Here is a 26,645-nt window from a genome sequence, read left to right as displayed (position 1 = left end):
AAAATACACGGTAAGAAAAATATTACTTCATCTTACGAAAGAAACATTTCTGATTTCACTGTCGCAATCGTAGCTTTACAATTGTCGTTTCAACTCTAACTTGTAAGAACGAGAGAAATTGACTATTTTTCATGTTATTATACGTCAGAAATATCAACATTGTAAATTATAAAATATTTCTTAGTTTTCTCAGAGGGAATTGAACCGTGGACCCCTAAATTACGAAACGAAACCTCAAGCCACTACTCGAAGACTGCTTTGTTAAGTAAGAGTGAGGAAACTTTCGTGTATGTAGCAAATTGCACACGATTTTAATATTTTATTAACGATGAAAAACTGATTTCGCTCATAATAAAATATTATAGTCCAGAGAACTCAAATTTAAATTTAAAAATACTTACAAACACGCAATAACATAAAGGAGAAAGTGGTGTTTAAAGTAATTCGAATTCTTAACTGGAACGTGGTGCCAAAAAAGTGGCAATATAGTGTGTGCTTTCAAACAAAACTGAAACAAATTATGGTTCGTTTTCTGAAATAAACGAACACAATTTGTTTCAAGCTTAAACCGAACCCAAAATAGTTAACCGAGTCGTGGGTCAGTGAAAACTTCCACAGTGAAAACTTTGACTGCCATGATAGAAATTTAACCTCAACTGCTTCTTCAATGTTCTTTCATTTCAACAAAATGACATTTTTCTTCTATTGCTACTATAATACACAATACATACACCAGAAGGTTCGGACAATCGGAAATTGCAACCAATCAAAAACGTGTTTTAGTTTCTATGGCTAGCGTCGAGGGTGAAAAAATTCTGTTCAGAAGATGCAGTCTACCATGCAGTGAGTAGAGTGGGTCGTTGGGTCAGAGTGGGTCATAGTGGGTGGTGGGTCGCAGTGGGTCACATGCTGTTGACCCACGAACCCCTGACTCACTGAGAAAAAGCGACCCAGTTGACCCACCGACCCACTGATCCACTCCAACTCTGGCGGAACACGTCTACTAGCTAGATTAAAGTTGATGTTACTATTGTCTCGTGAAATCAACTGGCATTATATACAGGGTTTTCATAAAGTCTGGACGGATTTAATTCGCTTATAATTTACATAAAAATGCTCATATTGAAATCAAATAAAGTGCAAACGGTAGCGGAAGAATTAAAGTTTTACCTGTAATCTGCACCAGCTCAGCTCATTCACCGCCACACCTCCAACTGAGCGCCATTTACGTCCACACATTCGCGTAGGCGGCGCTGGAATCCACTCACAGCGTTCCGCCGTGTTTGATCCGAAATGCCAGCCACAGACGCCCTGATTTTGTCCTTTAAGTTCTCCAAACCACTTGGCTTCTTTGCATAAACTTCCATTTTTACATGACCCCAAAGTCAGAAGTCGCAGGGGGTAAGGTCGGGTGATCTTGGCGGCCAAGCGGTCGGGCCACCGCGGCCAATCCATCGGTTAGGGAATTTCTCGTCAAGGAATTGTCTCACCTTGATTGCATAGTGAGGGGGTGCCCCGTCCTGTTGGAACACGATGTCGTTTTGGATTCCACGTTCCTCCAGTTTCGGAATGAGGTATTTCTGCAACATATCCAGGTACGAATCTCCATTCATGGTCTCCTCTTCAAAAAAGAACGGTCCAATCAGATGATCATAGGACATAGCGCACCAAACGTTCACTTTAGGGCTATTTCTCTCATGTGTCTCAAATTCCTTTGGGTTTTCCGTGCCCCAAACGCGACAGTTGTGTCGGTTAACCTTCCCGGAGACATGGAAGCTTGCCTCATCTGAGAACATGATGGCTGAAAGGAGAACGTCGCCATGTTCCAACTGCTTGAGCATGGCGTCACAGAAGTTGAACCGGATGTCCAAATCTTCATCATGCAGATCCTGGACTATCTTGATTTTGTAACCTTTGGCCTTGATCGTCTTCTTGGCTATCTTAAACACGGTTGTCTGTGGAATTCCGAGTTCCATGGACCGTCTAGGAATCGACTTCTGTGGGTTGTTGATGATGCTTTCCCTTACCCTGCTCACTGTTGCAGGCGATGTTGGCGGCCTCCCACTTCGAGGACGGTCCAGGACGCTTCCTGTCTCCAAGAACTTAACATGCCACTTTCGGATTGCACTCTCAGTCGGTGCCGGCTTTTTGAACTCTTTGGTGAACTTTTGACACACCAGAATTGGTGATTTTAGCTCTGCTTACCACAGAACACATTGCGCTTTCTCTTTCACCGACGCAATCTTTGATACGGTAAAAAAATAGTCTTCTCAGAGGAGTTTTTCATTTATTTATTTCTTTAAAAGACACACACACCAATACAGCTTACAACTTACTTTTAACAGTCAACATTGAAACAACAATGAAAACAACAATGGATGGAATTTGGTAAGAAACTGACCCTTGCCCTCCCTCTCCCTCTCTCAACGTGTTCAGAGTTGCCGCTTATCTAACAGTGTTGCCAAGTAAAAATTTAATCCTTCCGCTACCGTTTGCACTTTATTTGATCTCATTATGAGCATTTTTATGAAAATTATAAGCAAATTAAATCCGTACAGACTTTATGAAAACCCTGTAGTTCAAATTTGGAGATAAAACCCATATAGGCTGAGTCTGCTATTTCCGCCCACACACATATATAGAATATTAATGAAATAGACTGACAAACTGTAAGAGGTGATTCCTCATTTCAAAATAAGTCAAAAAGTTCCTATCGACCTGTTGGGAAAAGTGCACAGTTTCAGAGCTATGGCTGTCTAAAGTCGCGAAAAAAAATTTAAGAGGCTCTATTGTGAATTCGAGAAATCGTGGAGTGCCGGTGCTTATCAGCTTAAGGGAAGTCACGCCTACACAATCCAGACATGCATATTTCATTAATGTTCAATGGGTGTGATGAATATTCCCTGCAGGGCGGAATTCCCAGACATGCCATCAACCGAATTTTGAGATATGCTCTGATTTTATGATATGTGCAAAGTAGGCAAACAATAAGCCTTGACAGCAACAAACACGGAATTCTTTGGCGCGAAGTCAGAAGTGTCAAGTATCGTCAACAGCACGTCTCTCGTACTCGAAAAAGAGCAAGCTGTGATTTTTTCTTTCACGCTTATAACTGAAGAAAACGTGAAATAGGCTGTGACGAAATACATCGTATCACACGTTATTCCGAGCACAAAAAGCATGGAGCTGCATTTTCCTAACACTTCTGACATCACTCCGAAGCACTGGAAGTAGATTGTTGTCAAGGATACCTCCTGCCTACTTTGGACCCTCCTTGAAATCAGAGTATATATGAAAACTCTATTGAGAGGATATTTGAGAGTTATATCCTGCACGGAATACTCTGTGCACCCATTCAAAATTGATGTAATATGCATGTTTTGATTCTGTATGCCTGACTTTCTCTACGCTGATTAGGACCATCATCAACAGTTTCTGGAATTCGAAATAGGGCCTATTTAAATTTAGCTTTTTCGCGATTTTGAACAGCTCTAGGACTGGTACTATGCACTTTTCGCCATAGGTCCATATGAACTTTTTCTCTTTATTATGATGTGAAGAATCACCTCTTAGAATTTGTCGATGTAAAATGAAAATAAAATCTTTGAGTTTTACGTCCCACGGTTATGTCGGTTAGGCTAAAGGAGACGGTGATGATGAGTAATGAGTGAAGTGGTGGATGAAGAAAGTAGGAGGAAACGGGAGAACCCGAGGAAACCCTCGCAAACGGCGTTTGTCCACCACAAAGTTAATTTGTCGATGTAGCTCATTAAAACCCTGTATATATAAAAGACAACGTTTTAAGGTGATTCCTGCCACCAATATAACACAAAAAGTATAGACCAACCTGGGTCTACAAATGCTTCCTTTCGGAGTTATAGGCTGCCGAAAACATGAAAAAATGAACTTTTAAAGGCCCATAGCTCGAAAACTATGGGACACATTTCAGACACATTTACAGGGGTGTCACGAGAAAACCCACGAGGACGATTTTGTCAACTTGATTTGGGACCACTGTTGCTACACTTGGTACAATTGTACAATCCGCGGCAAAAAACCTGCAACATGAGCATATAAGTTTATTGAGCATTGACTAAGTCTTTTGCTCTAAAATAAGTGTGCACTGGAGGAGGCCGAGGTTTATCTTGGTGTGATTCGTTCCACTTAGACGTTATGTTCATTCCCTGTGCTGTTAGGAGTAGTTTCACAATAAACTTACATCCTCATGTTGCAGGTTTTTTGCCGCGGATTGTACCAAATTCAGCCCTTTTTGTCATTCATCGGCCCGTTGGTACCACGCTGGCATTTTCAGCCCCTTTTGTGAAAAAAAGTTGGTACAATTCTACCGAATTCAGCACTATTTAACAAATATTTGTCACAGTTTCAAAAGTATCAGTAAGACTTTTCCTACATCTCACGTTACTCATACTGTGTTCTGGGCTCTTAAAAAATGCTGTTGAACATACATTCTGTGACGTTACACCGCATAACGCTACGAAGTTTGTGTGGAAAATTCGTAATTCGAACTATACCGAGAAACAAATGATGCAAGATGGGTGCATTCGCGCAGCGCATGAAGGAGATGAGAAAGAAGCAATGTGGAACTTTTAGCTTGAGATCTTTTTTTTTTTTTTTTTTTTTTTTTTTTTTTTTTAAGTTGAATCAATTGTTGTATATTCTGAAGACCATCGTGTGTTCAAGTAATGAATGATGAATGAATGAGTAATGAATGATGAATGAAGTAAGTCTATAATGTAGGTGTCGTTGCAAGGACTATACACCAAAACGATAATAGCACTAAAAAATACATTGACTTAGTTGCCGACTTACCGGACTAAGTTGTTTACTAGTGACGCCATATTAACGAACATAAAGATACCCGAACATTTCTTTTGTATAGATCTATCTCGACGTGTTGATTTGGACTCCTGGAAGATGGGCGAAGGGGGGGGGGGAGTATTCTAGAGCTTTACCTCTTCTAGCTTCGGGTTATAGAGAAATCTATCACACTGATATACAATTATGAATTCAGCCCTTTTTGTTTCAATTTGGTACTATTTTTCAGCCCACTTCAGAGCTAGGACTGTGGCAACACTGTTTGGGACTTTAAAAATTCATCTGTTTCTCCAGTGAAAAGTATCGATAATTCAACTAGGAAATAATTAGACCATGATAATTTAATTGAAATCCATCGTAATTTTACTCTTGACAAACACTTTACCATTTTATATCTTAAAGGTCGGATCCATCGTTATTGTAACAGATCGGTGCTTGAGCGATTGACTAGAAATTCAAACTCCGATTAGTTAGAATTTCATATCCTGGTTTTATTACAAGTGTAAATTCTTTAGTCGGTAGAGAGGAGACCGTGGATCATTTGTCAGAGTTGATGACGATGTGTTTTGGTGGCTGGGTGGATCATGGTGATTGGTTGGTAGGATTGGATCATGGTGAGTGGTTGGTCGGAGTAGGTCATGGTGAGTTCTGAGTCAGAGTAGGTCACGGTGGTTTTTCGGTCGTGGGTCACGGTGGGTGGTGGGTCTTGGGTCACGGTGGAAGTTTTCATTGACCCCACGACTAGGTTAACTAGTTTGGGGTTTTTTAAGCTTGAAACAATGTGTCCGTTTATTTCAGAACCGTAATTGGTTTCAGTTATGTTTGAAAACACACACTACATTGCCACCTTTCAGAATATTCATATATATTTTGAAAAAGTTCCAAACGATATGTGATGGTTTCATTTTAGATTAAGGTATCATGAGTCTGCTGTTTCACTTGTGAAGGAAATTACGATTACGAATATATATATATATATATATATATATATATATATATATATATATATATATATATATATATATATATATATATATATATATATATAGGCCTATATATATATTGTGAAAACACGTTCCCTAAAAATACAATTGCATAGCAGGCATATGCCTATCGTGTTCCCTCAGGTATATGGGAATGTGTCCAGTATGTGCCTTCCGCACCTCTGAGAGAGAAATCACGTGAATGGAAAGCGATAATCACAGTCTATATCCGTCCCTAAGCACATGCCTGACATGTACCTGGGGAAAGTGCCTAGTATGTTCTAGGTATGATTCCCATGCCGTAAGCTTCAATGAACCACAAAATTACTGCTCCAAAATATGTTAAATCGCCTATATGCGCAATGAATTTACATTAAGGTGAGTCTAGAAAACACTTTAAACAAGTAAAAAAAAAAAATGTATCACAAGCTGGGCGCGAACCACCAACCTCTGGATTACTAGCTGTGTGCTCTTCCGATTTATCCACGGAAGCTAGGAAGAGAACGTCGCTTGTAGAGATCTAAATTGTTCAGATCTTTAGAATTTGGCTCCCAGAGTGCTCCTTCAACCGCGTATATTCGACGATAACCATTTGGAATTAGTTAAAATCAACTTGCCATGTAATTTTATAACAAAATAACAAAGTGTCTGTTTACTTTCTTTCATATTCACTTTCAAATGATCGGCGACAGTTGCCATTTAATAAAATTGATGCATTTGTTGCTTCTAGTACACAAGCGTTTAGAAAAAGAAGCGACAAATGCATCAAATGTGGGAGATGAATTTAGAACATCTAAATGGCTCATTTCTAGCACATCTTGTGCTGTTAAGGTATCTGAAACAGTATGTACCTAAAAAACGAACCTAGAACACGACAAGTATATGTCCCAAGTGACAGCATAAAAACAAATGACTGTTAGAGTGCGAAAGTGAGCCAGGTATATAAATGCTATATTTGTGGTACATAGTTGCAAATAGTAATTACGTGTAACAAGTACCTAAAACTGTAGGTTGTTGAAGTACATACTTAGAACATGAATATCATATGTGCCAAGTGTCGAGTACCTAAAAAATATCTAGGACACTTAAATGTCACATACCTAGCATATCTTGATCTGTTAGGGTTAATGAGCAATAGAAAATACAACTGTATTTCGGTTCGGATTGTTTTTGCTTAACAGCTTGAAAATGTAATCTTTACGTTTAATGTCCCACAATTGTGCCTGGTAGGTTGAGTAAGACTACGAATACACCAAGTGAATTATGATGTACGAATTGATGGAATGAGAAAGTGGGAGTGTACTGAGAAAACCCACGAGCACGATGTTGTCCGTCTCAAGCTTACTTGCCTTGGGAACGAAGCAGGTTTCCCACCCATCAGATAGTTTAGTAGACGGAATCTCAGTTTCGGTTCCCGATGAGAGAGCCTTTGAAATATTAAATGTCCTCGATGTATCTGTGTTAAGTGTCCCTTTCGTTCAAGGTTACTGGAAATGACTGTAAAACGAGAATAACCGAATATAATAGAGAGAAGTTAGGACATATTTTCGGTGAATCAAAAGAAAAAGAGTGGTCTGAGTCAGTACGTTCCAGTTAACCCTAACAGCACAATTACATAGCAGGCATATGCCTATCATGTTCCCTCAGGTATATGGGAATGTGTCCAGTCCGTGAATGGAAAACGATAGTCACAGTCTATGTCCGCCCCTAAGCACATGCCTGACATATACCTGGGGAACGTGCCTAGTATGTTCTAGATATGTTCCCAATGCCGTAAGCGTCAACGAACCACAAAATTACTCACCCAAAATATGTTAAATCGCCTATATGCGTAATGTGTTTACATTAAGGTGAGTCTAAACAACACGTTAAACAAGTAAAAAAAATGCAGGGCTACCCTAGGGTGAGCGCGAACCACCAACATTTGGATTACTAGCCGCGTGCTCTTTCGACTTGGCCACAGTGGCGATGGTGAGAACGTCGCTTATAGAGGGATAAATTATTGAAGTCTTTTGCATTCGGCTAATCATAGTGATCCTTTAACCGTGTATATTCGATTATAACCGTTTGGGATAAGATAAAACCTGCTCGCCATATAATTTTATAACCAATTGACGACTGTCTATTTACTTTATTTCATGGTCCTTCCATATTCACTTTCAAATGATCGGCGACAGTTGCCATCTACTAAAGTTGATCCGTTTGTTGCTTCTAGTACACAATCGCTTAGAAAAAGAAGCAATAAGTGCATCAAATGTAGATGAATTTAGAACATCTAAATGGCGAATGCCTAGTACACCTTGTGTTGTTAGGGTATCTGAAACAATATGTACCTAAAGGACGTACCTAGAACATGACAGATATATGCTCCAAGTGACGACATAAAAACAAATGACTGTTAGAGTGCGAAACAACCAGGTATATAAATGCTATATTTGTGGTACAGAGTTGCAAATATCAATTAGGTGTAACAAGTACCTAAAACTGTAGATAGCTGAAGTACATACTTAGCACATGAATATCATATGTGCCAAGTATCGGGTACCTAAAAAGTAGCTGGAACACTTAAATGGCACATTCCTAGCACATCCTGTGCTGTTAGGGAAGGATTTCAATTACCCTTAAGACCACTTTCTGCTTTATGTTCTTGCGTGTTTCTAAGTCTTTTTTTTAAATTTAAATTTGAATTCTCTGGACTATAATATTTTGTCATGGCCGAAATCAGTTTTTGGTCATTAATAAAATATTGGAATCGTGAAATTTGCTACACACACGAATGTTTCTTCACTCTTAATTAACAGAGCAGCCTTAGGGTAGTGGCTTGAGGATTCGTTTCGTAATTTAAGGGCCTGTGGTTCGATTACCTCTGAGAAAATTAAGAAAAAAATTATAATTTACAATGTTGATATTTCTGACGTACAATAACATGAAAAATAGTCAATTTCTCTCGTTCTTACAAGTTAGAGTTGAAACGACTTCCTTCAGATGGGAAATACTGACAACATGACATCACAGTCTACAATCTCGATTCGTATTTCTGAAAAGTTAGCGTGGTTAGCAAACAACTCATGAACACATAAGGTGTGAGTCATTAATGTGTCTGAAACGTTAGTATTTCATTGTCGAATTGTTTATGAGTTCTTCCACTCTTACTAGAAAGAATAATAATATTTTCGTTCACCACTTCCAACATTTTCTTTATATCTATTCAACCAAAATTTGTAAATAGAAGCTATTCTTTTTTATATTCTATGTGTATTTTGTTAAAATATTAATACAACGCATACATAATATAAAGTCTTTTACCCACAGAAATGGTGTCACTCTGTATCGTAATGAAGACAAGTCCAAGTTAATTTCTATTAAGGCATCCGAACATTCGATTTTCGTATTTTCCCTAACAGCACAAGATGTTTTAGGCATGTGCCATTTAGGTGTCCCAGCTACTTATTAGGTACCCGACACTTGGTACATATGATATTCATGTGCTAAGTATGTTCTTCAGCTACCTAAAATTTTAGGTGCTTTTACACCTAATTGATATTTGCGACTATGTACCACAAATGTAACATTAATGTACCAGGCTTAGATTCGAATTGTGATAGTCATTTGTTTTTGTCGTCACTTGGGACATATCTGTTCGAGGTACTTCCTTCAGGTGCGTACGTTTTCAGATACTTATGGTACATAATTGATATCTGCAGTGACGCACGAATGACAGTCAGCTGTTTGCATTTGCTCATGTGCAGTAACATGCAACGGTTTCTCGCGCTTTCTGCTATAATTTGTGTCCTAGTACACAATTACTTAGAAAAAAAGACGCAACAAGATGCATCAAATTTTGGAGATGAATTTAGAAAAAGGGGATGACATAACTGATGAATAAAAGTTAAGATGAATCTTTCGTACAGACGTGTACAGTTAATTATTTACGTAGTTAGGTATTAAGTATTGTATTTTTGTTTTTTATTGTATTTTTAGATGCCAATTGTCGCCGATCATTTGAAAGCGAATATGGAAGAACCATGAAATAAAGTAAAAAGACACGCGTCAATTTGTTACAAAATTACATTACGAGCGGATTTTATCTGATCCCAAACGGTTATTGTCAAATATACAGTGTTCCAAGAGTACTCTGATTAGCCAAATTAAAAAGATCCCAAAGATTTATTCCTCTAAAAGCGACGTTATTTTTGTCACCTTCGTGGCCAAGTCGGAAGAGCACACATTTAGTAATCAAAAAGTTGGTGGTTTGCACCCAGCCCCGGCTCACTATTTTTTTTTTTTTTACTTTTTAAAAACATTTTTAGACACCTTAATGTAAACAAATTACGCATAAATTTGATTTAACATATTTCGTTTACTGTATGGGGAAGAACATGCCTAGAACATATTAGTTAAGTTCTCCAGATACATGTCAGGCATGTGCCTGGAGGCGGACATAGACTGTGACTATCACTTGCCATTCATGTGATTTCTCTTTCATAGTTACATAAGGCACATACTGGGCACACTTTCATGTACCTGGGGAACGTGATAGGCATATGCCTGCTATGTAATTGTGCTTTTAGGGGTCCAGGAGCTGACATTTTCCCCCTTCTTTTCCTTCCAAAATCTCTTATAAGGCAATGCATCCTCATAGATTGTCCACAAAATTTCTTTTCATTCTCTTAACTTTAGTATGCTTATTTGCATTTCAATAGGACGTACTATTGAGGTCTAAAATATTTATTATTATTATTATTATTAATAATAATAATAATAATAATAATAATAATAATAATAATAATAATAATAATGATAATAATAATAATAATATAGAATACATATTCCGTATGAGAGCAGATTGTATTAAAATCTGTAAAATCGCCCCTAGCGTTAGGCGAAATTTACGAAATTGTCAGGACCATCAGAACATGTAACTACAACTAGCTTAATGTTAAGCTTTACGTTTCCAGGCAAATTTCAAGTAGAAAGTACTGAAATGTACTGAATTTCATATACTGAAATCACACGAGACTTAAGAAAATTTGGTTTTAATAATGTTACGCCGGCTAAGTTACAGAAGACGTGGATGATGAGAATGAAAGAAATATTGGAATAAAGAAAGTGGGAGGAAGCGGAACCCGGAGAAAACCTATACACATGGTGTTTGCCCAGCACATTGCCCACTAGGCAGGAGCTGGGTGGAAGAGAGTGAACCATTAAATTCTCAACACTTCAGTAATAATAATAATAATAATAATAATAATAATAATAATAATAATAATAATAATAATAATAATAATAATAATAATAATAATAATATTAAACATTTGAAAGTTGCCCTAAAATTTGACAAAACTTACTTAATAGTAGGGATGTCGTTGAAGGGGTTCCGTACCTTCAAAACACACCTCTGCAACTATCTACATTTTAAACGAAAGCGTTCCAGTAAAGTTTCATGTAAAAAAATATTCTACTGTATATTTTAAGGAAAATAACTGTAATAAAAATAACTGAATATCACTGAACAGTAAGGCATATAATAAATTAATGTTTGGATATACAGAGGTAATTATAAAAGCTTTGCTACAAAAGTACCTATACAAACCGTTATTCAATGAGCTCTGAAATACAAAGTAACAAAAAACCTATAAGATTTAGTCTAGAGAGGAATTGCTACCTAAAGAATGGACATCCACTATTTCGAGAATCGAGATAAGACGAGAAATGTTTAGGATACTTTTCGTCTTGTCTCGATTCTCATCTCGAAAGCAAGACGATAATTTGAGTTAGCCTTGTCCCTTCTCGAATGTAAAATGTTAATTCTCATGTTATTTTGTTTGTTTTAGAAACGCGATGAGAAATTCCTCTTCTCGTGGGCAACATTAAAGAAAACCGAAATATTCTTCCCAAATATCACGTTCGTCTTGGCTTTCATACACATTCGGCGTTATAATCATACCATGCAACGTCTCACTCAGTGTGTGTGTGTAGAAGACCTCTGGCAACATGCTACGGGGCTTTTATATATTCCTATCAACAACGAAATACTTTACGTTAATTGATCAATCTCGTCCTGACGTTTTGCACACTAGTGTATATAGAGATTATTGTTTCTATATAGAGAGTATTGTTTCTATCTACTTTAATATTTTAGCTTGTTTTTTATTAACTATATACGCAAGCCCGTACTTATGTATTGAGCGCCGCTGTGCTCTAAATAATTTGAACCCCCTCCAAAAACGACTAATATTCAGTTGAATTCATAGATTTTGGGGTCGCTGAGATGAATAGTGACAGTTTTAATCCAATTCAACTTCAAGGACATGCTCTATTCACCAGGGAAGGGGCCGCTGTGGCTCAGTGGTAGAGCGTTCACCTCTTGTGCATGAGGTCTTCGGTACATATCCGTGGGTTTTCTTGGAGTTCTCCCGTTTCCTCTTACTTTCTTCATTCCACCATTTCATTCATTTTTCATCATCACCGTCTCCTTTAGCCTAGCCAGCATAATCGTGGGTCGTAAAACTTTAAGATTTCATTTCATTTTCCAGTAACCAGGGATGAGCGAGATTTTAAAAGTAATCGAAAACGACAGATATTGGTATTGAATTAATAGTTTTCGAGATCGCTGAGTTTAACGGTATAAGTTCTTATTATGTTCAAATTCTGCCTTACCACTTAGGATGGTGATGGGAGAGGAAGACTTTTTAAAAATAATCAGATAAGCTAGCTAATTAGTAACTATGTAATTTGAGCGAATTAAACATATTTTCTCGCGCATGTGAGGGTCTCTACGGGTTGCTAGTTTTGAATATTACTTCATTGTGAATCTTTACAAAAATCCAACATTTTGCCTTCCCCTAAATCCTGCTGCCCTGTGCTCGAGCACAGAATAGCACTTACCTAAATACGGGCCTGTATATACAGTATAATGCTAGTTTAAGTCTAAAATCAAGTGAAGGCTGTATTATAAATTTTGTAAACAACGTAAATAAATAAATACAGTGGAGTCCTTAAACCTCGGCACTCAATGACTCGAATGTCCGGATAACTCGGCCACATCCTGGCAGGGCGAAAAAAAACCTGCGCGCAAACCCGTTCAAGGTCATTGCGGGGCTATTTTTCTGAGGTCTGTCTTATCATTTAAATTACTGTACAGTGTGTATTCACTTATTTTCATTTTCATGTAAAAGCTCTATACCTTCATAAAATAGTACTTTTTCCTTTGTTTAATTGCATTTGGGCAGTTTATTCTCTGTTGTATTCTTAAGCAACCAATACATACAAGTACAGTACTGCATTTTCTGAGGAAACACCTTTGGCATGGGAGACCCGGGTTCGATTCCCCGTTGGAGCTCATTTGGTTCGGGTTCCACGTTAATTAATAGGTCCTGTCTCATATGGCATCGCTGCTGAAAGGGACATTAAACTGAAAATCAACTCAACTCTGAGGAAACACCCGTACTACCCCTAGTGATGGGTAAATTCCCGGGAAGATTTTTTCGAGAATATTCCCTGGGAATATTCCCGGGAAGATTCCCCAAAATGGGAATTTTCCGGGAATTTATGTACAGTCACAAAGAAAATTGCATTCTATTACTATATTATGATTTCAGTTAAATTCATTTTTATATCACAGTATATTATTATTGTTGTCCCTAGGGGAGTCTTTAGAATGTATATTCTGAATGATGTTATGTTATTTTATTAGTAGGCCCTATTTTATTATATTCAGAGAGTACGCAAAATGGATATTTATTTACAATATGTTCTATGAAAGTATGTATGTTTCGAAAATGGTAAGTCCACATACTTTTAAACCCCTAAACAGTTTAAACTTACATGTTAGTGGATTTTCTAAACTTCTACTACTAATGTTATAAACATATTAAATTTTTAAATGTTATAAACAAATTAGGTTGAGTAACTGCCAGTACACACATGTCTCAATATTTTTTCAACATTTGCGCATAAATATGTATGTTTACGATATTTTCAAGATACTTTCCTGTTTTTATAATTTTGCATGTAACATTGCCACACACGACTTTTCTTCCTGCCCATTTCTCGAAATTCCATGCGTTAATTCTCATATAAAAAAGTTCGAGTACCTCTTCAGAAATTCGAGACAGAGAGAGGAGACAGACAGACGTCTATTACTAACGATGGTTCAGAGGTTATTAATAGTGTTTCATTTCTATTTCTACATAATTCTGCATTACTTTACAAAATGGTTTCTTTCCATCATTTGTAAATTAGTACTTTGCTACTTTTGGCGATTGTTTAGCTTTGGCGGGTCAGATTTTGCACCTACTTTTTGGCGATATTCTATTCCGAAGCGGTTGTTTTATGGTTTCATACGTTAAATTACTTTACCAACATTAAATTTAGGCAGCTTTACCGAACGAGCGTAAGCGAGTGAAGGCGGGTTAGAGCCCCGCAGGGCACGTTTTCTCTATCTTCGTTACCAACAATTCACTTTCTTTTCTCACATAACTCACTTTGACTTATCTTTACGGTTTGTACAAATCCTCTACTATCCTTAAAAAATGTGTTCGATACTTTCTTGACTACTTGAACAACACTATCAAGTCATTTCTTCCGTAAATCATCCTACTTTTTGCTAGTTTTGGCTCCCCAATACTAAGCAATTACTCTACTTTTTAGTGCAAATGGAAATGGAACTTAAAAAATCATATTATTAGTTATATAAAGTACTGTCAAAGAAGTTTATTTTTTTTTTACCTCCAAATTCTTTAAAACCTAGAAGTAAGTCATAATATATTAAAATAAAGTAATTAGTCATATGGTTCTTATAATTTGGAAGATAAAGTAAAGAAATGGAAATAAATTCCTTCCCTGGAATTTATACGCCAGGGAAAAAACCCGGGAATATTACCATTTTTAAATTCCTTCCCACCAGGAATATTCCCACTGCCCATCACTAACTACCCCCCTTCGGTCTACATTAGGCCGAGTTTTCGTGACTCTACCGTATTGAGAAAAAAGTCAATATTTGATTTGAAGAGCGTAATATAGGTAAATTAAAATCTATTAACTTTTCTTGTATTTCTATTGCTATGTAGTGTATTTGAAATGAAAATTCAGGAGAACACAAAAACATATTACTTTGTCTCTTCCAGTTCACTAACATTGTCGTTAAATATGTGCTCTTTTTTTGTTTCAGGTGTTTATGATGTAACAACTATAATACGCTTAAGGAACGTAAAGGAAATTTTAGATGGTGAAATCAATTACAACAGTGATGGTAAGTATTAATGTTAAGTGTTACAAAATAAATTCATCTCTTGATTTAGTTGGCCTCCATTTAACGGGCATCGGAAGCAACGAAATAAAAACTGGAGCAGCCGATTCAGTTTGAAAGTCCCGACCAGTGATTGCCAGATCATATTTTTGGTTACACGACTAGACCTATTACATCCTATTACTTCAAGCCATACAGTATATATATATATATACACACACAGTGATTCGAAAGGGTATTCCTACATTATCATGTTTCGTGCAATTTCAATGATACCATTCATATCGAGTATGTATCGAGTTTCTTTCTGCAAGAAAAGAATAAAATTAAAATATTATAAAGTCATACACGGAAGAAGTATTCGTACAGATAACATATTCAAGAAAATAATAAGAATAATAACGACACTTTTCAATTGATTAATACTTTGTAGTGTTCTCTTTAGCGGATATAATTGGATGAATTGTTTCTGAAATGCATTTGATATCCCCGGAAGATCAAAAGTAGTCCCCATCAGCATCGAAGACCTTCTGCCAACGTTCTGGAAGGCCATTGATACCATCGCGGTAGAACTTGGTGGGCCGTGAAGCGAAGAAGATAACAAGTGCATTTTGCACCCCTACTAGGGATTTGAACTTGCGTCCTCTAAGGTGATTGTCCAAGAAATGAAACAGGTAATAATTGGACGGTGCAATGTCCGGGTAGGATGGCGGATGCAATAGTGTTTCCCATCCAAGATGTACAGTAAGGGACACTTCTGGATGGCACGCCCATAAGGAGATTTACGGCAAAAGTGCTCCACCAGTTGTGTCCAAAGAATTTCCCAGGAAGTATTGAAACTGAATTAGCTTTAAAGGAAGGTGGGTTGCATAATTACCAGACAGTGAAAATTCCCGTACACTTGGACGAAATTCCCACTACCGTCTACAACATCATTTCTCCAAAATGAGATGAATCTCAGACGTGTACTTCTTATGGTAAACATATTACTTGATATTTGTCCTATTTGTGAAGATAAAGTGCAACAAGAAATGAAAGACCAATCCTGTTGCTGTTAGAATATATGAACACTCTTTCAGTCATTTGATCTGAAATGACTTTGCCAGAGCCTGAATACATATTCTGTCATTTCAGGAGGGTAGGAAGAGCGAATCTCGTCTCCTTCAGTGTCAAAACACATATATTTAATTAAATGTTTAGTGAGAGTTAGCCCATTGGTACAGAGCTTTTATGATTTGAAGCTTTGCTCCCAAGCAATCTTATGTCATAGCTGACGACATTGGAGAACGAGAGATGCAAATATGATGAAAGATACAGTCACATGTGTAAATTTAGAATTTGAGACAAAATGATCGGATAGCATCCATATTTTGTCGCAAATCTTGATTTTGTAAGTAGACATGTAAAAGCTCACCCGAACTGCACGGAATAAAGTCTTCATTTGTTTAGAATTTCGTCTGCAGAGGATTCTGTATGTCTATGCTCGAGAGGTTTAGCTGCACTATTAAATTTGATTATGAAAGACATATTAATAGAACTAGTGAGGTATGTTCCAGCAATATGGGATAAGAACCACAAACAACATCGTAATAGACACGTTTTAAATAGAGAACGGAAGAAAATAGCAACTGAAATGTGAATGTCAGATAAGTTATTCATATTTATTTGAGAATTATACTGTAGCTTATTATTATATAAGGCAGCGACTGTTACAGGGAGGTGGCTTTCGGGTTGAAGTTCGTAAATTGTGGAATTTCTAAAGAAAAAAGAAGCTACTGTTAATTATATCTATGCTTAAAACTCCACTTCTCGTTCTAATTCCGAGGTTAATAGAAAAAAAGGTTTATTCTAAATTCGTTTCTGATATAAGGTAAAGGAATACCTATAAAGAGAAGCATATATCCATAGGGAGGAAATGTCGGATAATGGAGTTGCAGTGACGAAACTTCATTTGCTGAAGTTAATACCACCTCCAAATCGAAACCTGAAAACATACTTGTTTTTTAAAAATTTTTCTGGGAAATGATTTCTCGCCAGAGTGCTGGATGAGAGCATTTCTTCACAGAAAATTGAAAAAATGTAATAGTTTTGATTTTGGTGATAGAGATGAGACTCAAATATTTTTGCGAAACAAGAAACGAGACTTTAGCATTTCTCATGTCTGGTCTCTTGTCCATCCGTCTTTATAAACTGCTTGGTCCTTTCAATTTCAAAATGTTGTTTTGCATGATTTTTGTGCAATCATTTCAGACGCGTTACAGTAATGTTTCTCCTCAAACTGAGGACTTACAGCGAAGGTGCGACCTCCTCTCTATGTGTGCCCTTCATCCATTTAGACCTAGACATCGAGGTAGCGACCACTACTTAAACCTCAACCTCGATCGCGAGGTCTCTTTTGTATGTCTCTACCCTAAGATTGCGGTTTTATTGAAAATTTTTCCGGTGGTGGATCCTGGACTCCACCCAAATGAACGTTAACCAGGGCCCCCCGTAATCAAATCCTGATTACGCCCTTGCTACCAAGTAATATACTCTCCTATGTATGTAACAATCAAATCAGAGTGGAATTCATTAGAGGAGGGAAGAAATCTCGCTAACAATTTAGGACACTTTTTCTGGCGGGGAGGGGGAGAATGATAAATGTGGGAGAAATTTCGCCCAAGCGCTTGCATGGATGTCAGTGTTGGGCAAAATCAATTGAAATCAATTGCAATTGATCAATCAATTGAAAGTAATTGCTCTGAAAATCAATTGCAATTGATTTCAATTGCAATTGATTTCAATTTGTAATTGACAATTAATTTCAATCGCAATTGAATTCAATCATAAAATTTGCAATTAATTTTTCGTCAGTTGTTAATTGTTAATTGGTCACCAGGCAATTGAAACTTTTAATTGTTAATTGTCAATCGCAAAGAGTGCAATTGAAACATTTAATTGTTAATTGCAATTGAAACTTGTAATTGTTAATTGCAATTGAAATCAACAATTAAAACTGAAGATAAGAAAATATGTGTATATTGTGTTGTGCACTTGTTACTGTTTTACATATTTCAAAAAAGGTACTTATAACTACCATCCCTTTGCCCCCCTGGGAAGAAAGCTGTGAAACTAAGCATTTTTTTTTAAAAAATATATTATGTTTATGACTCTATCTCCCTCGAAAGAACTCTATATGCCCTTCATGCATACAATAGGGATGGACACGAGCGAGTTCCAGCGAGTTTTCTTTAAAACTCAACTCGACTCGAAGCAGACATCTTTGAGCTCGACTCGAGAACTCGGCTCGAAAAATTTCCCCTAACTCGACTCAATTCGGATCGAGTTTCAAGTCGAGTCGAGCCAAAACGAGCCAATTCGGGCTAAATACTTTGTGTAGTTCCAAGTAGTATACTTCTCTCTTCAAGTATCCTACATAGACAATATAATTATCCATGATACTACTACTACTACTACTTCTATAACTAATAATTATTATAACACCGAGTATAAAAATGGAATATAGGTGGTTTGTATCTGAATACTAGAAATTAGTTGACTGTCGATCTCGGTCGTCAAGAAATCTTCAGGAGGCAAGGACATCGGTCACGAGGTTCTAGGTTTGAGTTCGGGAGGAGCAAGTATTCGGGGTCGAACTAAAAATCGTTAAAAGTTATAGGACTCCAGCCAAACATGTTCAAAACTGCTCGACCCGGGTTTAGGGTTTCTAACGACTCAAGCGGCTCTCTCACAGCTCATTAACTTATCGAGCCGAACAGAGAAGTGAGCCGAGCCAACAGCTCATCCAACCGAGCCAGCTCGAGCCGGTGGCTCACACGAGCTGAACCGAACCCAGCTGATTGCTTACCCAAACCAAGCAGGTTCGAGCCATCGGCTCAGTTGAGCTGACTCGAACCCAGCCTATGGACTCGTTTCAACGGAGCTGGTTCGAGCCATTAGCTCCAATCGAGCCTAGTCGATGACTCGTCCCTACCGAGCCGGCTCAAGCCATCGGCTCAATTGAGCCCAGTCGATGGGTCATCCTAACCAAGCCAGCTCAAGCTGTTCGCTCAGTTGAACCGAGCCGAGCCGGTTGACATCACTATCCCGGTTGGGCTTCTACTTTGCCTAAAAAATTGGACCGTGCAGTTCTCAGCTTTGATGGTAAGAACTACAGTATATACTGTACTTATATTGGTGCTCACGGCATCATTAACTTTTTCCGCCACCAACGAATTTCGAGGTACTTTGTTTTGCATCTTTTGTGCGTGTTCTGTGTCGCTTTGTGAGCCTACTCCCACATTTTGTGCGTCACCGAAAGTGGGTCAAAATGGGCCTACCAATATGGCGGAACAAGTTATTGCTGTTCCGCCACCAATGAATTTCCAGGTTTTTGCCTACACATCGTTTTATGCCGTTTTGTGTGTTTACTTCCACGTTTTGTGCGTTATGGGAAGTGGGTTAAAATGAGTCCCCAAGTTGGGACGAAAATGAATCACTGTTCCGTCATCAACGAATTTCGAGGTCGCTTCTTTCGCATCGTTTAGTACCAGTTTCTTGCCGTTTTTAGCGCGTATTTTCACGTTTTGTGCGTTACCGGAAGTGGGTCAAAATGGGCTTTCAAGATGGGACGAAAATGACCAAGAGTTCCGCCACTGTCGAATTTCGAGGTCGTTAATTTCACATCGCGTACCCTTTTGTGCGCCTATTTCGACGTTTTGTGCGTCACTGGAAGATGGTCAAAATGGGCCACGAAGGTAGGACGAAAATAACCCACTGCTTCGCTACTAGCGAATTTCGAGGTCCTTCCTTTCATATCGACTAGTGAATTTTCGTGCCGTTTCGTGCCCCTATTTCCACGTTTTGTGCGTTACCGGAAGTGGATCAAAATGGGCTTCCAAGATGGGACAAAAATAACCAAGAGTTCCGCCACTATCGAATTTCTAGATCGTTAATTTCACATCGCGTACCCTTTTATGCGCCTATTTCGACGATTTGTGCGTCACTGGAAGAGGTCTCGAATGGGCCTCGAAGGTGGGGCGAAAATGACCCACTTCTCCGCCACTACCGAATTTCGAGGTCCTTCTTTTCGCATCGACTAGTGAATGTTTCGTGCCGTTTCGTGCCCCTGTTTCCACGTTTTGTGCGTCACCAGAACTGTGTCAAAATGGACCTCCAAAGTGTGACGGAAATGACCCACTGTTCCGCCACTATCGAATTTCTAGGTCGTTTCTTTCGCATCGTTTAGTGATTATTTTTTAAAAAGTTTTCTGTGCCTACTTCCTCGTCTTGTGAGTCACCGGAAGTGAGTTAAACGGGCCTTCAAAGTGGGAGTTAAATGACTCACTGCTCCACCACTACCGAATTTCGAGGTCCTTCTTTCGCATTGACTAATGCCTGTTTTGTGCCATTTGTGTCCCATTTCCACGTTTTGTGCGTCACCAGAACCAGAAGTGTGTCAAGATTAGCCTCCAAGGTGTGACGAAAATGACCTACTGTTCCGACACTATCGAATTTCTAGATCGTTTCTTTCGCATCGCTTAGCAAATTTTAAAAAAAGTTTTCTGCATCTATTTCTCGTCTTCTGGATCACCTGAGGTGAGTTAAACGGGCCTTTAAAGTGGGAGTTAGATGGCTCACTGTTCCGCCACTATCGAATTTCGGGGTCGTTTGTTTCGCATCGTTTAGTGCCTGTTTTGTACGTTTTGTGCGTCACCGGAAGTGAGTCAAAATGGACCTACGAATATAACGAAACAAGTTAATGCTGTTCCGCCACCAACGAATTTGGAGGACCATTTCTTCACATCGTTTAGTGTGTATTTTGTACCGTTCTGTTCGCCTACTTCCACGTTTTGAGCATCACCAGAAATGTGTCAAAATGGTCCATTAAGGTGTGAGAAAAAACAGCCATTGTTCCGCCACTATCGAATTTGGAGGTCGTTTCTTTCGCATCGTATAGTGCCTGTTTTGTACCGTTTTGTGCTCCTATTTCCACTCTACTGCGACAACAAAAATGGGTCGAAATGGCCTACAAGTATAGCGGAATAACTTAATGCTGTTCCGTCATCATCGAATGTCGATGTCGTTTCCTTCACATTTTTTATGCATGATTTGTGTCGCTTTGTGCATCAGTAGAAGTGGGTCAAAATGGTCCTTGCATGTGTGATGAAAAAACGTCAAGAACCCCCAGAAAACCCACGAGCACGGTGTTTGTCCACTACAAAGTCCACACGGCGTGAGCTGGGATCGAACCAGGGACCCCAAGCACCGGAGATGAACGCTCAACCACTGAGCCACCGCGCCCCCTCTTGAATATGGGATGAATATGTCTTTTTCTGCCATATTTGTAGGTCTTCTTTGACCCACTTTCGGTGGCGCACAAAACGTGAAAATATGCACAGAAACGGAACAAAACATGCACTAAACAATGCCAAAAAAGCGACCACGAAATTCGATACTGGTGGGAGAGTGGTTCATTTTTCTTCCCACATTGAATGCCCATTTTGACCCACTACCATCGATTCACAAAACGTGGAAATAGGCTTAGAAAACGGTAGAAAACACGACAAGACGATGTGAAGGAAATGACCTTGAAATCGTTTCTGATGGAACAGCATTAACTTTTCCCGCCATATTTGTAGGATAACATTGACCCATTTCTGGTGACGCACAAAACGTGGAAATAAGCTTACAAAACGAATAAAAAAATGGAAATTTAGCTTAATTACATGGAAATTTTAAGTTTGTACGGTACGCTTAATTATATGAAAAATATTATACATTTTTCCTTTACGTTGGTCTGCTTTACTTTGATTTGGGACTTTCAAATTTTATTCTTTTTTCAACTGAAAAGTATCTATAATTCAACAAGGAAATAATTATCAATGATAATTATAATAATTATCTATATAATTGAATTCATTGTAATTTGGTCCATGACAAACACTTTACCATTTCGTACTAGCTGTTATACCCGTTCTTCGCACGGGTCAGATAAAATATCAATGTAAACAAACTGAACAACGGGAGAACAATTAAGAAACATTTCTAAAATTGGATATATATTTTGTGTGAATATATATCCAACAACGTACATGTGTTTTCATTGGGAAGGCCGATGGGAGCTGACTTTGAACGTAAACACTAACGGGGGTGTCACTATACATCTGAGCAACCCCGATAAATATGGATTCGACACAAATATTGGTCATTTTCTACTGCTTTTACATGTCCCGGTGAACGCCCCCTCAGACCCCCTTGGTTCGAATTGTGAAAAAAAATCCTCTTGCACCCAGCCGATACCGCGAAAACTATGAATGTGACACTAACATATGTCATTTTCTACTACTTTTTACATATCCCGGTAAAAGCCCCTATGATCTTCTGATTCCAATTTTCAAAAAACAACGCCTTTGGCCCGCAGCCGATGGGGACTGCATTTAGAAGTCAACGCCTGTGGAAGTATCACCATTCATCTCAGCGACAGCTAAAACTATGGATTTGACACTAATATAGGTCGTTTTCTATTATTTTTACATGTCTTGCAATTCTCCACCTCCGGTGACTCCCGGCCCGCATACAATGGTGGTTAAATTTGAAAATCATCGCTAATGAAAGTATCACCATTGATCTCAGCGACCGCGGAAACTACGGATTTAACAGTAATATCGATCATTGTGGATTATTTTTACATGTCTCTTGATCCCCTTTATAATGCCTCCGTTCCTTAGCTAATGGGAGCTAAATGTGAAAGTAAACGCGGTCTTGAGTTTCACCATTGAGCTCAGCAATCCCAGAAACTATGAATTTGACATTAATATCGGTCATTTTCGATTATTTTACATGTCTCGGAATTCCTCCCTCTGGTGACCTAAGGCTCACATACAACGGTGAATGAATTTGAAAGCCATCACTAATGGTAGTGTCACCATTGATCTCAGCGACCGCGAAAACTATGGATTTGAAACTAATATCGGTCATTTTGGATTACTTTTACGTTTCGGTAACCCTCCCCCCTCCCCGTTGACCCCGGCTCGCAGCCGAATAGGGTGAATTTGGAAGTTAATGCGATCGGAGTTTCACCATTGATCTCAGCGACCGCGAAGACTATGAAATCGACACTAATATCGGTCATTTTCTACTACTTTTACATGTCCCAGTAAACGCCCCCCTGAGACCCCCTGGTTTGAATTTTGTCAAAATCGCTTTTCCCTGGTGTGGGACTTGGACCAAGGTACCCGTGACCAAAATTTGGTTACTCTCGGTCAACTTGTCTGGTCCCCAGGCCGGTCCCGGAAAACGTCCCCATGAGACCCCCTTAGTTCGAAATTTGAAAAAAAAACTTCGTCTTGATCTGAGGCCTAGACCAAGCCACCCGTGACCAAATTTTGAAAAGTTTTCGTCCACTCGTCTGGCCCACAGGCCGCACAAAGATAGACAGACAGACATAAACTAACTCTTTATTTTATTTATATTAGAAAGGTCAGATCCGCCGTTATTGTAATAGAGGAGTGCTTGAGCGATTGATCGTAGAAATTCAAACTCCGATGAGTGATAATTTCATAGGCTTGTTTTATTTCAAGTTTAAACTCTTTAGTCAGTAGAGAAGAGGGCGTGAATCATGGGTCAGAGTTGATGACAATGGGTTTCGTTGGGTCTGTGGGTCACAGTGGGTGAAAGTGGTTCATGGTGGATGATTGCTTAGAGTGGGTCACGGTGGGTCGTGGGTCACGATGGGTGGAGTCAATTGGTCGTGGCTAAAGTTTTCATTGTCCCACGCCCTCTCTGAACAACAGTGTTGAAAATTAATCAGTGAAAATCAATTGCAATTGATCAATCAATTGAAAGTAATTGCTGTGGAAATCAATTGCAATTGAATTAATTGCCAATTAATTCCAATTGCAATTGAATGACTGAATTCAATTCCAATTACTTTCCACTGCAATTACTTTCAATCAATTGATTAATGGTAATTGATTCTCCATTATTAATGGCCAACTGCAATTAACAGTTAACCATTACTTACTTCAATTGTTAATTGCAATTAACAATTAAATTTACAGATTAATTGTTAATTCAATTGAAATTTGCCCAACACTAATGGATGTTCACCTCTGGCCCAGAACGGTGACTGCAATTCTTAAGTTGCCATGAGCTAGCCAAAAATTTAAATTCTTCCTCCTCTAAAAAAAATCAGTAAACAAAACATTAGTTACTACAGTGTTAGTTAAGTTTTATTTGGAAGAACCGTCTGCTAAAACAAACAGCCAAATAATCAGACATAACGCATAGCTAATATTCAAAAATGTCCGAAACATGATATTTGTGAAACATAAGATAAAAAAACAAGAGAGAGAGAGAGAGAGAATTAGACCTACGCAAAATATTGTCCCTCCGTTATAAATTTAAACAAAGGAATGCTTTCTGTTAGGTTTATTAGATGAGTGGTTAGTGTATTGGACTTCTACGTGTAGGGTCTTGGTTCGAGTTCACGCTAAGAACGTTGTTTTTTAGCAACATTTATTCTAAATATTCCACAAGTTTTGTTGAGACTTATATGTAGTCTCAGTCAGTTTAAGCCGAATTTATTTTCAAATATGAGACTTCTTATCACATGTGTTTTTTTACTTGCAGTATTGCAAATTTGATTTCAAATCTTACAACGTTAATTCTACTCATTGTCCTATGTCATATTATGATGAAATTTTGCACAGCAACGACAGTCGGGTGGTACTATAATATTCCATTCTTACTGTGATATGTTTAAATATAGTGCGGAAAGGTCATAAAGAAAAAAGTTTAGTAGCTCGTATGATACACCCCAAACCCCTGGAGGAATTTAGCATACTATATAATACCAAGGGAAAAATATACTGTAGGGGTAAGACACTAAAAGCATTTCTGGGAGCAGGGGATAATCAGGCGAACGGTTCGAGGTGTGTGGACCTCAAACTTTGTATAAATATTTATAAGAATTGAGGTAAGGTTTTGTTGCCCTTTGTGTCCTGAGAATAGTTTATAAGGGGAGTGCCGGTCCTGGGTTCGAGTTCCGGATGTCCGTATTCGAAGCGCCAGATATAATGGGGTTCGATACTCGTTTGTTCCAGTTCGAGAAGACCGACTAATAATAATAATAGGATTCGAACCTTGGATCTCTCAAAAATCTCCTTTACAACATCATTCAAATGCACAAATTAGTAAAATGACGTAAGAGACTGGCAATAAACAAGTATCTTCACTCCTCCACGGTCCTAAGATTCGGGCGTTATACGTATCAGAGGCATGAGCCGTATACCCACCGTCGCTGTTGCGTCAGCTCCAAGTTACACTGATCAATACCTGTAAAAAAGTGCAAGGTAGGACAGCCATGCGTGATTAACACCAGATGAGTAGTGGGAGACGAAAGTAAATGTTTGAACTTCTCTATTGATAGATACCTTACCTTCTGACAAACACTTCACATCGTGTACGTTTTAATTGGTACACATTTCAATCACTAAGAAAAACGGCATAACGTATTAAACACATCTGGTTAGCACTATCATCACTTTTAGAAATGATAACAAGAATTGTAGATAACTTTGTATTAATATGCACTATGTGGGTTATACTACATATGATTTAGAACAATACTAATATTTTCATATTACTTTTAACATTTCACTCGAAAAGAAATTGGCCCAAAGATTTCGGAACAACACGTAAGCGCGCACGACGGTATAGACGGACGTAACGACGAACATCCATACAAGTTCATAAGGGAGATTTCGTTTACATTGCTACTTGAAGATGACAGCTCGATGGTTTCATTTCTGGAATGCACGACGAATCAAAGAGGAGTTTCTTCATTGATTTTAACTGTGAAGATGTTCATTACAATAATACGATAAAAGACATTATTGATTTCACAATATCACCACTGTTAAATATACAAATTTGGTGTAGCACTATTAGAAAAGTATTCAATTCAATTGACTAATTCCACCTGAGAGCTTGTGTTTAATCAGTCCATGTCGTTTTGCAGAAATCGACGCTCTCCCTTTCTTCTTCGCGCGTCACACCGTTGCCAGTTCACAGCGCAAGAATACACTGACTAAACTAAAATATAGTTCGTAGAAAACATTAAGTTTTTGCGTTATTATATTGTTAATAATATATAATGAATGGTTCATAAGTTAATAGAAATCACATTAAAAACACTGATTGTTCGAATAAGTTGTACAATCGACGATTATTGATAGACTTCACATTGTCACGTAAAAATCTGTCATCGTCATGAGGGCTTGGTGCGTGGGCGGACAGCACGAGAGTAGCAAAATTTTTCCTCCAAATATGGGCTGACGGGAGGAAGCAGAGCTGTCTGGATAAGTGAGGTACCTTTTGGGTGAGAAATTCCTGAGCGTTGTTCTCCTCCAACTGTTGATTAGTTGCATTTCATTTCCAAGAATTGCATTTCATTTCAATTATTCCTTGAAATATAAACACAAGATAATTTCAATATTTGAATATAAATCAATAGTTATTTGTAATTCAAAATACTATTCAACATTATACTTCATAATGTCTTTCAAAATTCAAATCAAATTACACAAACATAT

At 38.2% G+C, this 26,645-nt stretch overlaps 1 protein-coding gene across 4 annotated transcripts in view; it reads left to right on the top strand.

The window, feature by feature from the left end:
• Positions 1-26,645, top strand: part of LOC145673404 (uncharacterized) — a 491,254-nt gene that overhangs the window by 52,026 nt on the left and 412,583 nt on the right. For all 4 annotated transcript variants that reach the window (XM_081743072.1, XM_081743073.1, XM_081743074.1 and 1 more), the window contains exon 3: positions 14,992-15,072. In XM_081743072.1, coding sequence (XP_081599198.1) covers positions 14,992-15,072 — 81 coding nt within the window. The remainder of the gene's footprint in view (positions 1-14,991; positions 15,073-26,645) is intronic.

This window comes from Thermobia domestica, chromosome 16 (genome assembly GCF_964235325.1).
Source record: "Thermobia domestica chromosome 16, izTheDome1.hap1.1, whole genome shotgun sequence".
NCBI classification, from domain to species: domain Eukaryota; kingdom Metazoa; phylum Arthropoda; class Insecta; order Zygentoma; family Lepismatidae; genus Thermobia; species Thermobia domestica.
The sequence above is the reverse complement of the archived record's forward strand: the minus strand, read 5'-3'. Positions and strand labels throughout refer to the sequence as shown.